The sequence below is a fragment of the Scylla paramamosain genome, chromosome 26 (assembly GCF_035594125.1).
Source record: "Scylla paramamosain isolate STU-SP2022 chromosome 26, ASM3559412v1, whole genome shotgun sequence".
Lineage (NCBI taxonomy): Eukaryota > Metazoa > Arthropoda > Malacostraca > Decapoda > Portunidae > Scylla > Scylla paramamosain.
Window position 1 is genome coordinate 69,581 of NC_087176.1, and position 14,177 is coordinate 83,757.

The 14,177-nt window shown below is 40.4% G+C and overlaps 1 protein-coding gene and 1 long non-coding RNA gene across 14 annotated transcripts; both read left to right on the forward strand.

The window, feature by feature from the left end:
- The first annotated feature begins 249 nt into the window (after positions 1-249).
- On the forward strand, positions 250-9,958 carry LOC135113522 (histone-binding protein N1/N2-like). 13 transcript variants are annotated; one of them, XM_064028762.1, is made up of 10 exons: positions 250-444; positions 1,215-1,366; positions 2,381-2,492; positions 3,495-3,638; positions 5,293-5,369; positions 5,498-5,642; positions 6,246-6,413; positions 8,592-8,718; positions 9,323-9,508; positions 9,667-9,958. In XM_064028762.1, exons 4-10 carry the CDS (start codon positions 3,606-3,608, stop codon positions 9,699-9,701), a joined length of 771 nt encoding a protein of 256 aa, XP_063884832.1. In that variant the 5' UTR covers positions 250-444; positions 1,215-1,366; positions 2,381-2,492; positions 3,495-3,605; the 3' UTR covers positions 9,702-9,958. The 13 variants fall into 13 exon arrangements, 9 of the variants coding, with proteins under 9 accessions (XP_063884832.1, XP_063884833.1, XP_063884831.1 ...); XM_064028763.1 differs by having other exon boundaries at positions 250-401; XM_064028761.1 differs by having other exon boundaries at positions 250-1,366.
- Positions 9,959-10,049: 91 nt separating this feature from the next.
- On the forward strand, positions 10,050-11,512 carry LOC135113527 (uncharacterized). Its single transcript, XR_010274866.1, has 3 exons — positions 10,050-10,084; positions 10,653-10,761; positions 10,967-11,512. It is a non-coding gene; the product is annotated as an uncharacterized LOC135113527 (long non-coding RNA).
- The last annotated feature ends 2,665 nt before the right edge of the window (positions 11,513-14,177 follow it).

Below are 14,177 nucleotides of genomic sequence, written 5' to 3' on the forward strand. Positions count from 1 at the left end.
CACTTTTCCTTACTAGTCTTCTCCCCAAGGCTCTGTCCCCAACCTTCTCTCCACTCAATCCTCTCTCACTCATGTCCTCTCCAATGTGATCTTTCCACCTTTTCTTTGATCTGCTACGTCGTCTTCTTTTTATTTTTATTATATATTTTTTTATTATATTTTTATTATATTTACTAAGAAACTAATTAAACTATACTTTCTACAAAACAACTACAACCATAACACCAACAAATCATTCCAGACTACCCCCATCCCCTGCCTCCCGCTGTGCCCCACCCAGACACCACGGCCCAGCAGTGACGCCATTCCACCTGCTACACGACGCTGGCTGACGCACTCCAGACGTGGCAGCAACAGGAGGTGGAGGGCAGGAGCAAGAGTCGGATGGATGGCGAAGGAAGGCATGATGGCGGAGCTGGTGGCTTTGGAGGGTGTTCGTGCAGGGTACCTCGGCAGGGTCTAGATTAGAGCAAATGGATGATGAGAGACTAGTAAGGTGTTTGTGTGGAATATTAGGAGTAGCAGTTGGGGGAACAAGTGTGTTAGGATGGTAATAAAGAATGGCTTGGAAACTAGTTGTTGGGCTTTTGAGGGGTTGAGTGAAGCCTTGTTGAGAGTGATGGAAGTAGGATTGTCAGAAATGGAGAGGGCTTACAATGTTATGTAACTAAGTGGACAAGTGAGATAGACAGAGTGATCAAGCACATGGGACTGAGTGAGCCAAGTGTGGAAATTCTGGGATGGAGTGAGCCAGGTGTGGAAAAGTGTGGAAATTGTGGGATTGAGTGAGCCATGTGTGGAAATTGTGTAGAAAAGTGTGGAAATAGTGTGGAGAAGGTGTGGAAAAAATGTGGAAATTGTGGGGTTGAGTGAGCCAGGTGTGGACAAGTGAGATAGACAGAGCGATGAAGCATGTGGGGTTGAGTGAGCCAGGTGTGTGCGTCACTTGGGGATGACTGTGAGCTAACCTGGGACCAATGGTTGATGACGCTCACTGATGGAATTAGAAGCTGCATGAATTGTTTATGTAGATTTTAGAAGCTGTCTCAATTGTTTGTGTAGATCTGAAGCACTTACTTTGAATTGAAGGCTTGGACCATGTAATATCTTTGTAATTCTTCTGTATCTCTGTCATAAGTTCCTTAGATAACTCACTACTGTTTTTGTCTCTATATAATAATATGTACATTTACTCAAACTGCATTTCCTTTCAGTGTGCAGGTTGGCAGTAAACCTCCCTGAAGGTTCCAGAACTGCTCACCAAGTGTCCAGCCCAGCCTGTCACAAGACTATGTGACAGTGGACCTTCCACTCATACTGAAAACAGCTGTGCACTGCCACTCACAGGAAGTGGTGACCACTCTAGGTGTGCTATCTGCTGTTTATATGTATAAGATGAGTACTGGCTAAGGGTAAGACAAATTCTTGCAGGTGTGTGTGTGTGTGTGTGTGTGTGTGTGTGTGTGTGTGTGTGTGTGTGTGTGTGTGTGTTTAGGAACCAATTAAATATTGCTTATTGTTAGAAATGGAAGAGGCTCTGAGGGACTTTGAAAAGGTTGCTTATATCAGTGAAATGAGTAGGTGTGTTCTTGGAGACAGAAGCAGCATGTGGCCTGGCCTGGAGGAGAATCTTGACTGAGGCCCTTTTTTTTGAGAGACTGCAAGCTGACAGAGGTGAGGAAGATCCTTGTGGGGCTTATTCTAAAGGATACTGTAGTGAGGAAACTCAAAGCTTGGAGGAACAGAAGAACAGTGTTGCTGTGTGTGGCATTGACTGTGTACTATATCGTAAGGAAGACAATCTTTGCTCCCACAGTGTCAAGAGTGAAAACACAGTAAAAGCTGAAATAGTGGAGCCAGTATCACGTAACAATTGATCAAAGCAAAACAATTCAAGGTGTTACTAGTATTTACAGTGTTCTATAAGTACTTCTGAGAGAGAGAGAGAGAGAGAGAGAGAGAGAGAGAGACAGAGAGAGACAAAAAGAGAGAGAGAGAGAGAGAGAGAGAGAGAGAGAGAGAGATGATAAGTGATGTTTCTAGTTTCAGTGATTTACTTCACAGACAGTAGTTAGTGAGCAGGTGTTAAATATAATCCAGTGTTGCTGAGGGAGAATAAATTAATAGGCAGTAGTGTGCATAAATGTACTCTATGTATTTTTTATGTAGGAGGGACATTGACAACTTATTTACCTCTCCTTCCACTGAATGGCAGGCACAATGACACCAATTACCTGCTGTTTACATTTCACTGTTGACTCTTGCATTTCTCTATTAATCTGGGACTGAATTCTTCACTACTATTGGTTTGACATAGAATTTTTAATGTGTCCCTTGAAGATTAAAAGCCCAACCTATTTCCTTTATCTGTTATTTCCAGATTGAGTTGTCTTGAAGCTGAGATGAGTTGGTCGGGTAATGAGTGACTTGCATCAAGTGACCGTGAGGTGTTGGACGTGATATTGTGTTATTGCAAGTGTAACCAGTAATAAGTAAGTCCTTTCTTTAAAACTCTTCATACATGGATTTGTCATACATGGATGGATAAGGCCCTTGTACAGAGTCAGCAGCTGAGGGGGGGGTGAGAAAAACTGGCAGACATCTCAGAATACCTAACTTCATAGAAGCTGTTTTAGCTAGAGATGAGATATGAAATTTCCAGTTTCCAGACTGAGGAGGTTCAGTGTAGAAGAGGGGATACTTGTTGTCTGGAAGGTTGTGTTGAGTTGATAGATGGAGGAATTGAGTTTTTGAGGCATTGAACAATACCAGGTTTGCTCTGCCCCAGTCAGAAATTTTAGAGAGAGATTACAAGTGAGGTATTCTGTGGCTTCCCTGTGTGAACTGTTTGCCTCCCGAAAGGTTGGATGTCCATGAAAAGACCTGGAAAAATGCTGGTTAGTATAATCAGTGTAGGATTGGATAGGACAACAAGTTTGGTTTAGAAGATCATTGATGAATATAGGAAGAGAGTGAATGACGATAGAATCCTGAGGAACACCACTGTTAACAGATTTAGGAGAAGAACAGTGACCGTCTACCACAGCAGCAATAGAATGGTCAGAAAGGAAACTTGAGATGAAGTTACACAGAGAAGGAAAGAAGCTGTAGGAGGGTAGTTTGGAAATGCAAGCTTTGTGCCAGACTATCAGAAGCTTTTCATATATCCAAGGCAACAGCAAAAGTTTCACCAAAATCTCTAAAAGAGTATGATGACCAAGACTCAGTAAGGAAAGCCAGATGACCAGTGGAGCAGCCTTGATGGACCCTAATACTGGCGATCAGATACAAGTAGGCTGTGAAGTAATAGATGTTTAAGAATATTCCTATTAAGGGTAGATTAAAAACTTTAGATAGGCAGGAAATTAAAGCAATGGGACTGTTGTTTGAGAAATTAAAACTACTACTACTGCTACTACTACTACTACTACTACTACTGCTACTACTACTGCTACTGCTACTACTACTACTGCTACTACTGGATGGTATATCAGTTCACACAGCAAGAAGCCAAGGACCCACCGAGGCTGTCACTTGGAAGAGGTCATTGTTGTTGCATCCAGCATCCCAGCCTGACTGCCTAGACAGGTCCCGCAGGTTGCTGAATGGCAGAGATGCAGGCTGCTCCACAGCAAGATGTGAGACCAGTGTGGCAGAGTATGATGTGTACACAATGAGGGACACACTGTAGCCAACCCAGTAGATTACCCGTGGATTAACAGTGTCAATGTTGTATGTGAGTGTATAGTGTAGTGTCTGGGCCACCCTGTATAGGACTGCCAGCCTGGCATATAGATAGATCAATCTAATTATTTGACATTTCATATTCTGAACATTTTGCTGATCCAATTAATCTGTTAAGGGAGCACTTTGTTCAACATCTTTAAAATATTATTTGATCATCACCTGTATCTCTCACCTGATGATATAGATAGGCTGGGTGTAGGTAACAACTTTCAACCTCTCCTCAGTGATGGACAATTCAGAGACAGTGAGGTCAGCTTCCCCTGACTGCAGAGCTCCTACCGTGCCCGTCCACTCGTTGCTTGAGTTGTCCTTCAGTTTCCCGTAGGCATAACCTTCCAGTACATTGAAACTGACTCTGTACAAGAGAGAGAGTGGGAGAAAAAAATAGTGTTGTGTATTGAGGGAAAGAAAATTTCTGTCTTGTCTTCTCTATTTAGGGAAAGAAAAGGAAAAGGGCAAGTAGTGTCATATGCATGGAGGAAAAGGAAAATTATTCTCATATGCACTGAGCAAAAAGGAAAAGTACTGTGATATGTACTAAGGGAAAGGCTGGGTGTACTGAAGGGAAGGAAAAATACTGTTGTCGTATTTATTGAGGAAAAGAAAGAAATACTGTCGTATGTACATTTTTTAATTGCTAGAAAGAAAAGTGAAATATACATTTATATGTATAGTTTATTTTTCATATCAGTCACAAGTATGGATGTTTGTTTCCCTTCTTTTTTTTCACATGTACAGCTACCTCCTCAAATAGCATGTATTTTCAAAATTTCAAGCTGCTGTGATGATGAAAAAAGCCTGAAAGAAAAATGACAAGGAACAAAAAGTAATGAGAATAAGTTTTGTGGCAACTATTCATTAGGTGTCACTTTTTCACTCCTCCACTTAGACCGGTACAGTTGAACGCAAAATGTGAAAACTTACGAGAAATTGTGTGCATCCCTTAGTGCAGTGACAATATCCCCCACAAAACCAGTGATATTTCTTTGACTGGAGGTTAGTTCAATAATTTTGAAGGCTGGGATTAATTTTAATGAGGGATGAGAGGGTGGAAGTGACTGGAGTATAGGTTAATAATTCTACCAGCTGGAAAGGATTTTGAGGGTCAGAGGAAAGTGATTGGATATTAGCTTGATAATCGTGCTTGGTGAGATTAATTTTAGTGAGAGACTAGATGGTGGGAGGATGATATTTAGAGGTTAGTTTGGTAATTTTGCCAGTTGGTATTAATTTTTAGTGAGGGATGAGGGTGTCAGAAGAATGTGACTGGAGGTTAGTTTAATAATTCTGAGGGTGGGAGGAAAGTAATAGGGGGTTAGTTTAATTTTGGTGATGGATGAGAGTGTGAGTGGAAAGTGTAGCTGACCACATAATTTATCAAATAATACAAGCATGTACACATTCTTAATAATGTTCCATGTTAAGATATACTAAACATGAAGTTACTCCACAATATATGATGGTGTAAATTACGAATGGTTAAAGTCGAGACTTGTTTGATGATGGCCTGTTTGCTTGCTCCCCTTGGACGTGCGGCAAGTGCAGCAGCGTTCGACCGTTTCTCTAGGGGCAAGCGACACCTCCTGGTGGGGGACTTCAAATCTGCTGTCGCTGCCTTCGAGGTGTGTCTGTTGCTTAGGTGTGGTATGTGTTGCATGTTACCTAGTTGTGTTGTTTTCTGTGTTGTTAATTGTTTCATATCATAGTGAAAGTAAACACCAGGTTTAACTGACACTCCTTACCACTCCAGGAGGCAACAGAGTCCCTGGTGGAGCTGTGTGGGGAGCAGGCGCCCGAGTGTGGTGACGCGTACTGCCGCTGTGGCCGTGCATTGCTGGAGCTGGCACGCAAGGAGGCAGGGGTGCTGGGGCCAGATCTGGATGGTGCCAGTAGTCGTGTGTATTGCTTGGTTATTGTGTTAACGTGCTGGAGTGTGCACAGCCGGGAGTGTTTGGGGAATGAAAATAAAAGGAGTTATGGATGTTTAAAAATGCATCTTTTGAGAGCTGAGTATACAAGAAAGTTGCTGTGTTTGCGGGATGAGTAAACAATGAAGAAATGTTTTGAGGAACTGGGTGTGCAGAGGCACGAGTGTTTGGAGAATGAGAATACAGGAAGACAGGAGTGATTTAGGAATAAGTGTACAAGAAAGGAGTGTTTGAGTGACAATATATAAGGAAGAGGTGTTTTGAAAATGAGAGTACAAGGAATGAGCATTTTGGGAGTTAATATACAAGGAAGCAAGTATTTAAGGGACAAGTATACAAGATTATTTTCCTGTCATATGTCATTATACAATGTTTTTCTTTGTTATATACATCATTCCCTTTCACTTTTCATATCTTGTGTTCTCGTCATTCTGATGTAATGTTACAGATAGAGAATGTTTGGTGTCAAATTTTCACTAATTTCATATGTGTATAAACTTTCATTTCATTGACTTTTTTTTACTATTACTACTATATTTGCTTGCTTTTTAAACAAGTCTTTTCTTTCAGAGGAGGGAAGCACAGGGGAAGAGGAGGACGAGGAGGAAGAGAGTTAAGAGTCACAAGAGGAGGAGGAAGGTGGAAAGAAAGAGGAAGGAGAGGAGGAGGAGGAGGAGGAGGAAGATGGAGAAGGAAAGGAGAAAGATAAGAAGGAAGGAAATGCTGCAGAAGGAGAAGGTGAGTTGTTAATAAGGTTTTGTGTGACAAGTTTTCTGAAAATTTTATTTGTTTACATGAAGTTTGTTTTGTATTTATTACTCTTAATATACTACTTCTCCCACCACATGCAATTTGTCTGTCTGCTGTTGTGGTTCTTTCATTTCTTGTTCCCTTTCCTGAATATACCATTTCCTTAGTTTCATATCTAGTACCCTCCAATAAAATTTCTGCTTCTCGGTCTCTGTACTTCTCTCGTTTTTTTTGCTTGGCTTCATTCCTCAGATCCTTCTCTTTTTCCCTTTCTTCCAAGTTCATCATTCTCTTTTTTACCCAAATATTCTTGTATTCTGAATTTTCAGCCAGCTTCCCAGTTCTCACTAGGATCTCCTTTACTGTAACTTGGGATCTCATTCTCACTTTTAATGGTCTTTTACCTCCTTCACTATATTTTCAAATTCTATATGCTTCTTCCACTTCTCATTCCAGTCCCTGTTCTTCACCTCTGGACCATTGTACTAATTTTCCTTACCAACTCCTCTTCTCTCTCTCTCTCTCTCATCTCTCTCTCTCTTCTCTCTCTCTCTCTCTCTCTCTCTCTCTCTCTCTCTCTCTCTCTCTCTCTCTCTCCTCTCTCTCTCCTCTCTCTCTCTCTCTCTCTCTCTCCTCTCTCTCTCTCTCTCTCTCTCTCTCTCTCTCTCTCTCTATTCCCTTTTCTTCCCTTTTCTTCCTTTCTTCCTTCCCTCCTTATCTTTGTTTTCTCCCTCCTCCTCCTCCTCCTCCTCCTCCTCCTCCTCCTCCTCCTCCTCCTCTGTCCTCCTCCTCCTCCTCCTCCTCCTTCATTCTACCTAACAAGAAATAATAGATTCAAGATTATACCCAAACGTTTTAAATCCCACAAGGCCAAACATTTTTTCTTTAATCGTATAGTAAATATATGGAGTAAACTTCCTGCAGAAATTGTGAACAATATTGAAATTGTGAAAGCAATATTATTGAATCAGTTCATCCTAAACATTTGCACTTTGTTTTTCCACAGAGCAATAAGACATTAGAATTGACAGAGAAACCAGGACAAGGGACTGCATTTGAAGAAGCACAAGAACCAAGAAATTACATCATTCAATGAAATGACAACATAATCTAAAGTAAGAATTTACATAGCTTTCATTTTGGTTTACATTCTGAAAGGTAACAGTAAACATGGATATGTTTTTATATTGAAATCTTTCTCTGATTGCATACAAATGGTACCAATCAACAAATAATAATGTAATACTTAGAAGCTGGGAATTCAAATCACTGGTAGATAAAAATGAACCACCATTCTAGAGTGTACATAACTAAGGAATTAATATACGGTTAAACTGTCACACCAGCATGAACAGAATAACAACAATTGTTGAGTAGAGTCTGTAGGAGGCAGGGAAGGAGGCATTGTAGTCAGTTTTAGAGAGCAGTTATTATGAAATCAGCTGTAGAATATTCCTAAGATGCAATACTACTGGAGTCTGTCAGCTTGAAGACAGTTTATTAAAGAAGGGAAGTTCATGAGATATAAAGCCTTTGATTATTCAGTTTCATTTCCAAAGTAACATTTATTTATTGGTGTGTTGCTTCCTGTAAATAGTAAAGCCTTGACAGCACTGCATCTCTCACACCATGCTGTAACTGTTGAGAGAACCCTAACCCTTAGAGAGAGGAGGAGGGAATCCTTGGTCTATGTTCAGTAAAGCCCTGTATTCTTGTCATGGCAATGTAGAATGGAGGCGTCATTGGTTTATGTTCAGTAAAGCCCTGTATTCTTGTCATGGCAATGTAGAATGGAGGCGTCCTTGGTTTATGTTCAGTAAAGCCCCGTATTCTTGTCATGGCAATGTAGAATGGAGGCGTCCTTGGTTTATGTTCAGTAAAGCCCTGTATTCTTGTCATGGCAATGTAGAATGGAGACGTCATTGGTCACATACTGTTCTAATGTAATCTAATGTAATCTAATGGAATCATGAAGGTGTAAAAATGCAGGATATGGACATCATCAGCTTTTGTCATTAAGGGTGGTAAAGTGAAAGATTTGTTAATCACTTTGGTCTTTAGTTGATGCTTCTGGTGAGGCTTTCCTGTTTAAACTTGGCATAATATATATAAAATGATGTGGCATGTTAAACAAGTTAACTTACTGCCTTCTTGTGTCTTTCACAGATAGAAATCAAAAACGTCACAAGACAGAATAGTGAGCTGCATGCACTTATCACAGAGTATAAAGTCACTCCCTCAGAGGAAAAAGACAAGGATGGCATGTCTTCATGTGAGAACTCAGAAGCTAAATGTGAGCTACCATCCACATGAATATATATTTGTATATCAAACTGACATTCTCCTTGGAGGGAGGCTTTCCAAAGTGCACACACACACACACACACACACACACACACACACACACACACACACACACACACACACACACACACACACACACACACACACACACACACACACACACACACACACACACACACACATCTCTGCATCAGGACTCAACAGCCAGACTGATAAACAATTACTTCACCCAAGATGATCAGCTGATAGGATTAGCTGTGGATGAGCCTCCTGTGGTGACTAGGAGTACAAAAGCCAGCAGCTAATTTTGGGAGCTGCCAGTCATCATGGTCCTGGTGTCTGAGGTGCTGCTTTTGCATTTTCCCAGTCATGGGTCGAGGCTACATCACATTTATTCATTCACAGTTGCTCTTAGTTATCTCTGTTACAAGTTAAAATTTTTCCTGGCTCCACAGACATTTCTGGTGCATCTAACCCTCTCTCCATTGCCCTTCTATTTCCCTTAGTCTTATACCCACTTCTTACATTACGTCTAATTACTTCCATTGGTCATTCTTGTCTGGCCCTCTGTTGCATCAATTTTTCACCTCCAGGTACAGATACCAAGGGGAAATTGCTGGGTCAAGTGGCTACACTGACATCTGAGGTTAGCAGGTTGGAGAGTGAGTGCAGCAGTCTTCAGGTTCAGCTAGACTGTGAGAGGGATAAGTATAACAAACTGCTGGGAGAATCTCTTGCTCATGAAAAGTTGTCTGAAGATGTCATAACTGAACCAAAAGGTAAGAAAGTTTATATTCTCTAATAATAAAGCAAATAATTTTTCCTCACTGTTGCTCAATTTTTTGAATTAATAACAAAATAAAAGCATTGTTATTGGATTTGTTTATTGAGGCTGTATTAAGAAAAGTTGAGAGAAACAAACTTATTGTTTTATCAGGTGAAACAACAGGATTGGGAGGAACTGAGCTTTAACAGAAGCTGCAACAACTGCAGGAGGCTCACAGGGTCCTGGAGAGCAGGTTAACTTGCAGCATGAAGGAGGTGGCTGAGCTAAGTGACAGGAATTAGCAGCTTAAGCATGCTGTAGTGCATGAGGAGACAGAGTCCATCGGTGTATGCATGTTTTTTGCTCATTTGAATCATCTGTAAAAGTGAAGTGGAGGAAGTGTTTACTGTTTACTGTATGCCATTTCCTTGGTCTTTTAATGAAGAATTTTATCCTTCTTCAGGTGACTACATTCACCATCTACCAGTTGCAGCGAGGACGTGATGAAGCAACAAGCTCGAGAACGCGAGTTAGACCTTGCCAGCCTCCATCATGAATGAGAGGGAAATGAAGCAAAACCACTCTGCAGGTTAGTGCTCTCTTTTGCATCTCACACACTTCTTATTCATGTCATGGCAGATTAGTGATTTCTGCTGCATCTCACACACTTCTTATTCAATTGCTGGCAGGTTAGTGATCTCTGCTGCATCTCACACACTTCTTATTCAATTGCTGGCAGGTTAGTGATCTCTGCTGCATCTCAAACGGTTCTTATTCAGGTGTTGACCAAAGTACTAAGCCTTCATATCATTACCTTGCTCTGTGATGGAGGCTACACCATCTGGCATCTAGCTGAGATTTAATGTTGCAGTAAAGCTTCCATATGAGTTCATGTAGAGCAAAATGTTTTCAAATGCCAGGGAAGTAGTGTAATGTAACCTTCCAGAGAAATCTATCCCTCATTTATTAGTTAACAGGAGTGTTTAATGTACTTAATGTGATTAGCCAGGATCAAGGGTCAACTTCTTCACTGACCATTTACTCTCAGGTGATGTATCTGTCCTCCATGAGTCACCAGAGACACATAAGGTGTTGTAAGTGAAATTTCATCTATTAGATTTATTCAAAATGTGAATTAACACAGTTGTTTCCTGCAGGATTTGATATCAAAGCTGGTGCAGGAAAAGGAAGCAGATCATGACCTTCAGCAGCTCGAGAAGATAAGCAGCGTCCTTAAGAGTCCAGTTGCTATCTTTAGCAGTGTTGGTGAGTAGTAAAAACTGAGCCATCTTATGAAGTGCAACGAAACATTATTATTATCTTCATAATTTTCTTGAAATAAACAGATTTCTGTGGCATGTTGCTCATTAGCACTTTAATATCAGATAACACCAGTTATTTATGTAATGATGTAATGTACTAAGTAGATGAAATACAAGTGGCATCTGCTAACACTCTTGATGTGGAACAGGAACCAGTGAGTCTGAGACACCCACCACCAGTGGAAAGGTGGCTGACGAGCGCCTCAAGCACTCTGAAAAGGTGGAGCAACAACAAGAAACAGAAAATTGCATCCATCATTCTTTGCCTGAGGAGGGAATTGATGCTCTGTTGACCCTTCACACTGATGTCCCTCATGAGGAGGGGAGAATATGAATCCTACAGAACTTGCCCATAGGAAGACCAAAACTGTTACTGCTGCCACACTGCCACCACTTCCACTGACACCAAAAGCCCAACTGTGCAGAGAATCCTGGACCTCCGCAATGAAATGGAGTCCACCAGTCACCTGGAGCACTTTAGCCTCCAAAAGTTCCATCCGTGTCCATTGTGTTTGGGTAAACTTATCACTGTATAAGGGGACAAGTATCAGTGTATGGTTACTATATACTCATTTGTACTTAAAGATGTCATGTCACATCATTCTCTCTCTCTCTCTCTCTCTCTCTCTCTCTCTCTCTCTCTCTCTCTCTCTCTCTCTCTCTCTCTCTCTCTCTCTCTCTCTCTCTCTCTCTCTCTCTCTCTCTCTCCTCTCTCTCTCTCTCTCTTTCTTTCTTTCTTTCTTTCTCTTCTTTCTTTCTTTCTTTCTTGCTTTCTTTGTTGCATATGTTACTGCTTTACATTCCTCCCCACAGTATTTTTTCATCTACTTTATGACTGCAGTAGTTTTATCATCCCAGTGTATGCTGTATCCACTCTGAAACTGTAATTCACCAATCAGCTCAAATGTGTCTCTGTTTTGATAATCATTAATTTGTTTCAGCTACACAACCACTCTGATAAGGGACAAAATCTACTTCACCAGTCATCTATGTCATACAGTCATATATATTCATACATATGACAAAATACTCTTCCTAAGACATTTCTTATTTTCTCTTCTCAAGTGACCTGTCCATCTATCTAAGGTACCACATAACATTTAAAACTTACAATATTGTGTTTAATTCATGAACACTTTTTTGTCTATCTATGGAGACTTGCGTATAGACTTGAAATGTATTGGGAGTTTTCTTTATCTCTCATTCTATACCTAACACCTGTTCCTAAGAATCCCCAGGTGATAGCCATGGTGACTGGCTGGTCTCCTACTGAGTGGCTGGGGTTTTCCAAAAGTGAGGGTTGGTGTTCCATACCATACCATGTGCCCTGTTTGTATTCCTTCTTTGTCCTCTGTATTATATTCTATGTAAAGATGGTGCTGGGGTGGGATCTACTTCTTATTCCCTAAAAGTGATGAGGAGTGACACTGGGCAGCATTGATTTGCTCCTTAGAGATGGCTGGGTTCCTGTGGATGAGTGGGCCATGCTGTGCTTTGTCAAGGATGGTGTTTGGTATTGTGATGACTCTTGCCACAATCAAGTGCCTCCCACAGAGTAGTGGAGTACCTATGTATGGTGTTGACCCAAGCTGTCCAGGTCTCATCCAATGCCTTAATATGATTTAGATGATCAAAATGGTTTAACTCACCATTTAATCAGCTGACTGATTTGAATGGAGAAGTATGTAATGTGTTGTAGCCTAACCATCCCTGCCAGCATGGTCAGATTCTTGGTAGTAACCTGAAATGCTCCTAGGTAGTGAGTATCATTGCACATAATGATCTTTACTTTGTCAGTAATTCAATGATACTGAATATTACTCTACTGGATTTTGCTCAGCACTGCTTGGTAACTTTTGGCCATAATCCCAGGTCTGGAATGATATGAAGCCATGTTTTTACATTCCATATGAGACAGGCAAGCACTATGCTTTGCCTGACTGATACCTGTACTTTACATTTATGACCCCAGGTAGTTCATCACTCTCTCTCTCTCTCTCTCTCTCTCTCTCTCTCTCTCTGTTTGGAATTATACTGTATATTAGGAAATATCATTAAAGAGTGTGTGTGTAAAAAGTGTTTGCATTATTGTGCATTTGATGTTATAGCCCCAGGTTCTTAAAGTTTTCTAGTTTCATGATTTATAAAGATTGCTATTTTTAATAAAGTTATTGAAATTGTTATTGAGTGTTTTTTATTGAACTCATTAGCTTTGTAATAGTGTGCGTCTCATCATGCATTCATTAATGATGTAGAGTGGAAATGTCCACTCCTATCATGCATAATATCAATGCATTATTGGTTTATGTTGTTATTTGTGTATAAATTGTAAAGTTATGCCAGTCTATTTTAGTACAAACTAAATATCAGCTGGAAGAGGAGGACAGGTAATGGCACACTAAAACACAGGAAGGGACAATGATATAACCATCCAATTTAACAATACACAGAGGAAGAAGAATGAGAAAGCAATAAAAATGGATTATTTAATGGATGATTAATAGACCCTCATTTGTAATGTTATTTCAGGCAAGAATATTAAAAGAGACAGCTGGCTTGCCCTTTGTACTTGTTCAGCTTGCCCTTAGCACTTGTTCATACATGACAGAATGAGAGATGTATGGGTGGGGGTGACACCTGGAAATGGGTATGATTCATGAAGGGATTGATTGATTGGTTGACTGACTGATTAAGAAAAAAAAACGTAGCAGTGGAGGGTGGGGGGGGGGGGGGAAGGCGCCCCCAACTTTCCAGTCATATATGGCGTGGAAGGGACAATACCAGCAAAGAAAAATATGAGAAAATGCATAATTTACTACAAAACCCAAAATGCGAAATAAAACCTTGCCAAATTGAACCTTCCCACGAAGGTAATGAATGGAGTTTTGATGCAATGAGCCACAGTTACTTAAAACACTCAACAAATATAACACCTGCCAAAAAAATAAAATAAATAAATAAAATCAATCAATAAATAAAGATAAAAACGCGAGAAAACCTTTAAATTATCACAACGCGAAATATACACACACGCTAAACTGGATGCGTCATTAATTAATACCCCCCCAATAGTTTATAGCCCCTCCCCTATTCATTGCTCCCCCCCCCCCTCCCTGCCTTGAGGAACACCTTCACTTATGGCCTGCTGTTGGGTCAGATTTGAGCCATTTTAACCTCGAATTACATACAATACATACATACATACATATCGTCTCCTTGCAATAATTATAATAGTCTTCCTGGCTTAATTTTTGTTTATTCATTATTCCTTATGTATTTATTAATTATTTGTCATTTGTCTAATTCCTTGTTTTATTTAGCCTCGGTATTTAACTAAGCATTTTTTTTTTTTTTTCACTT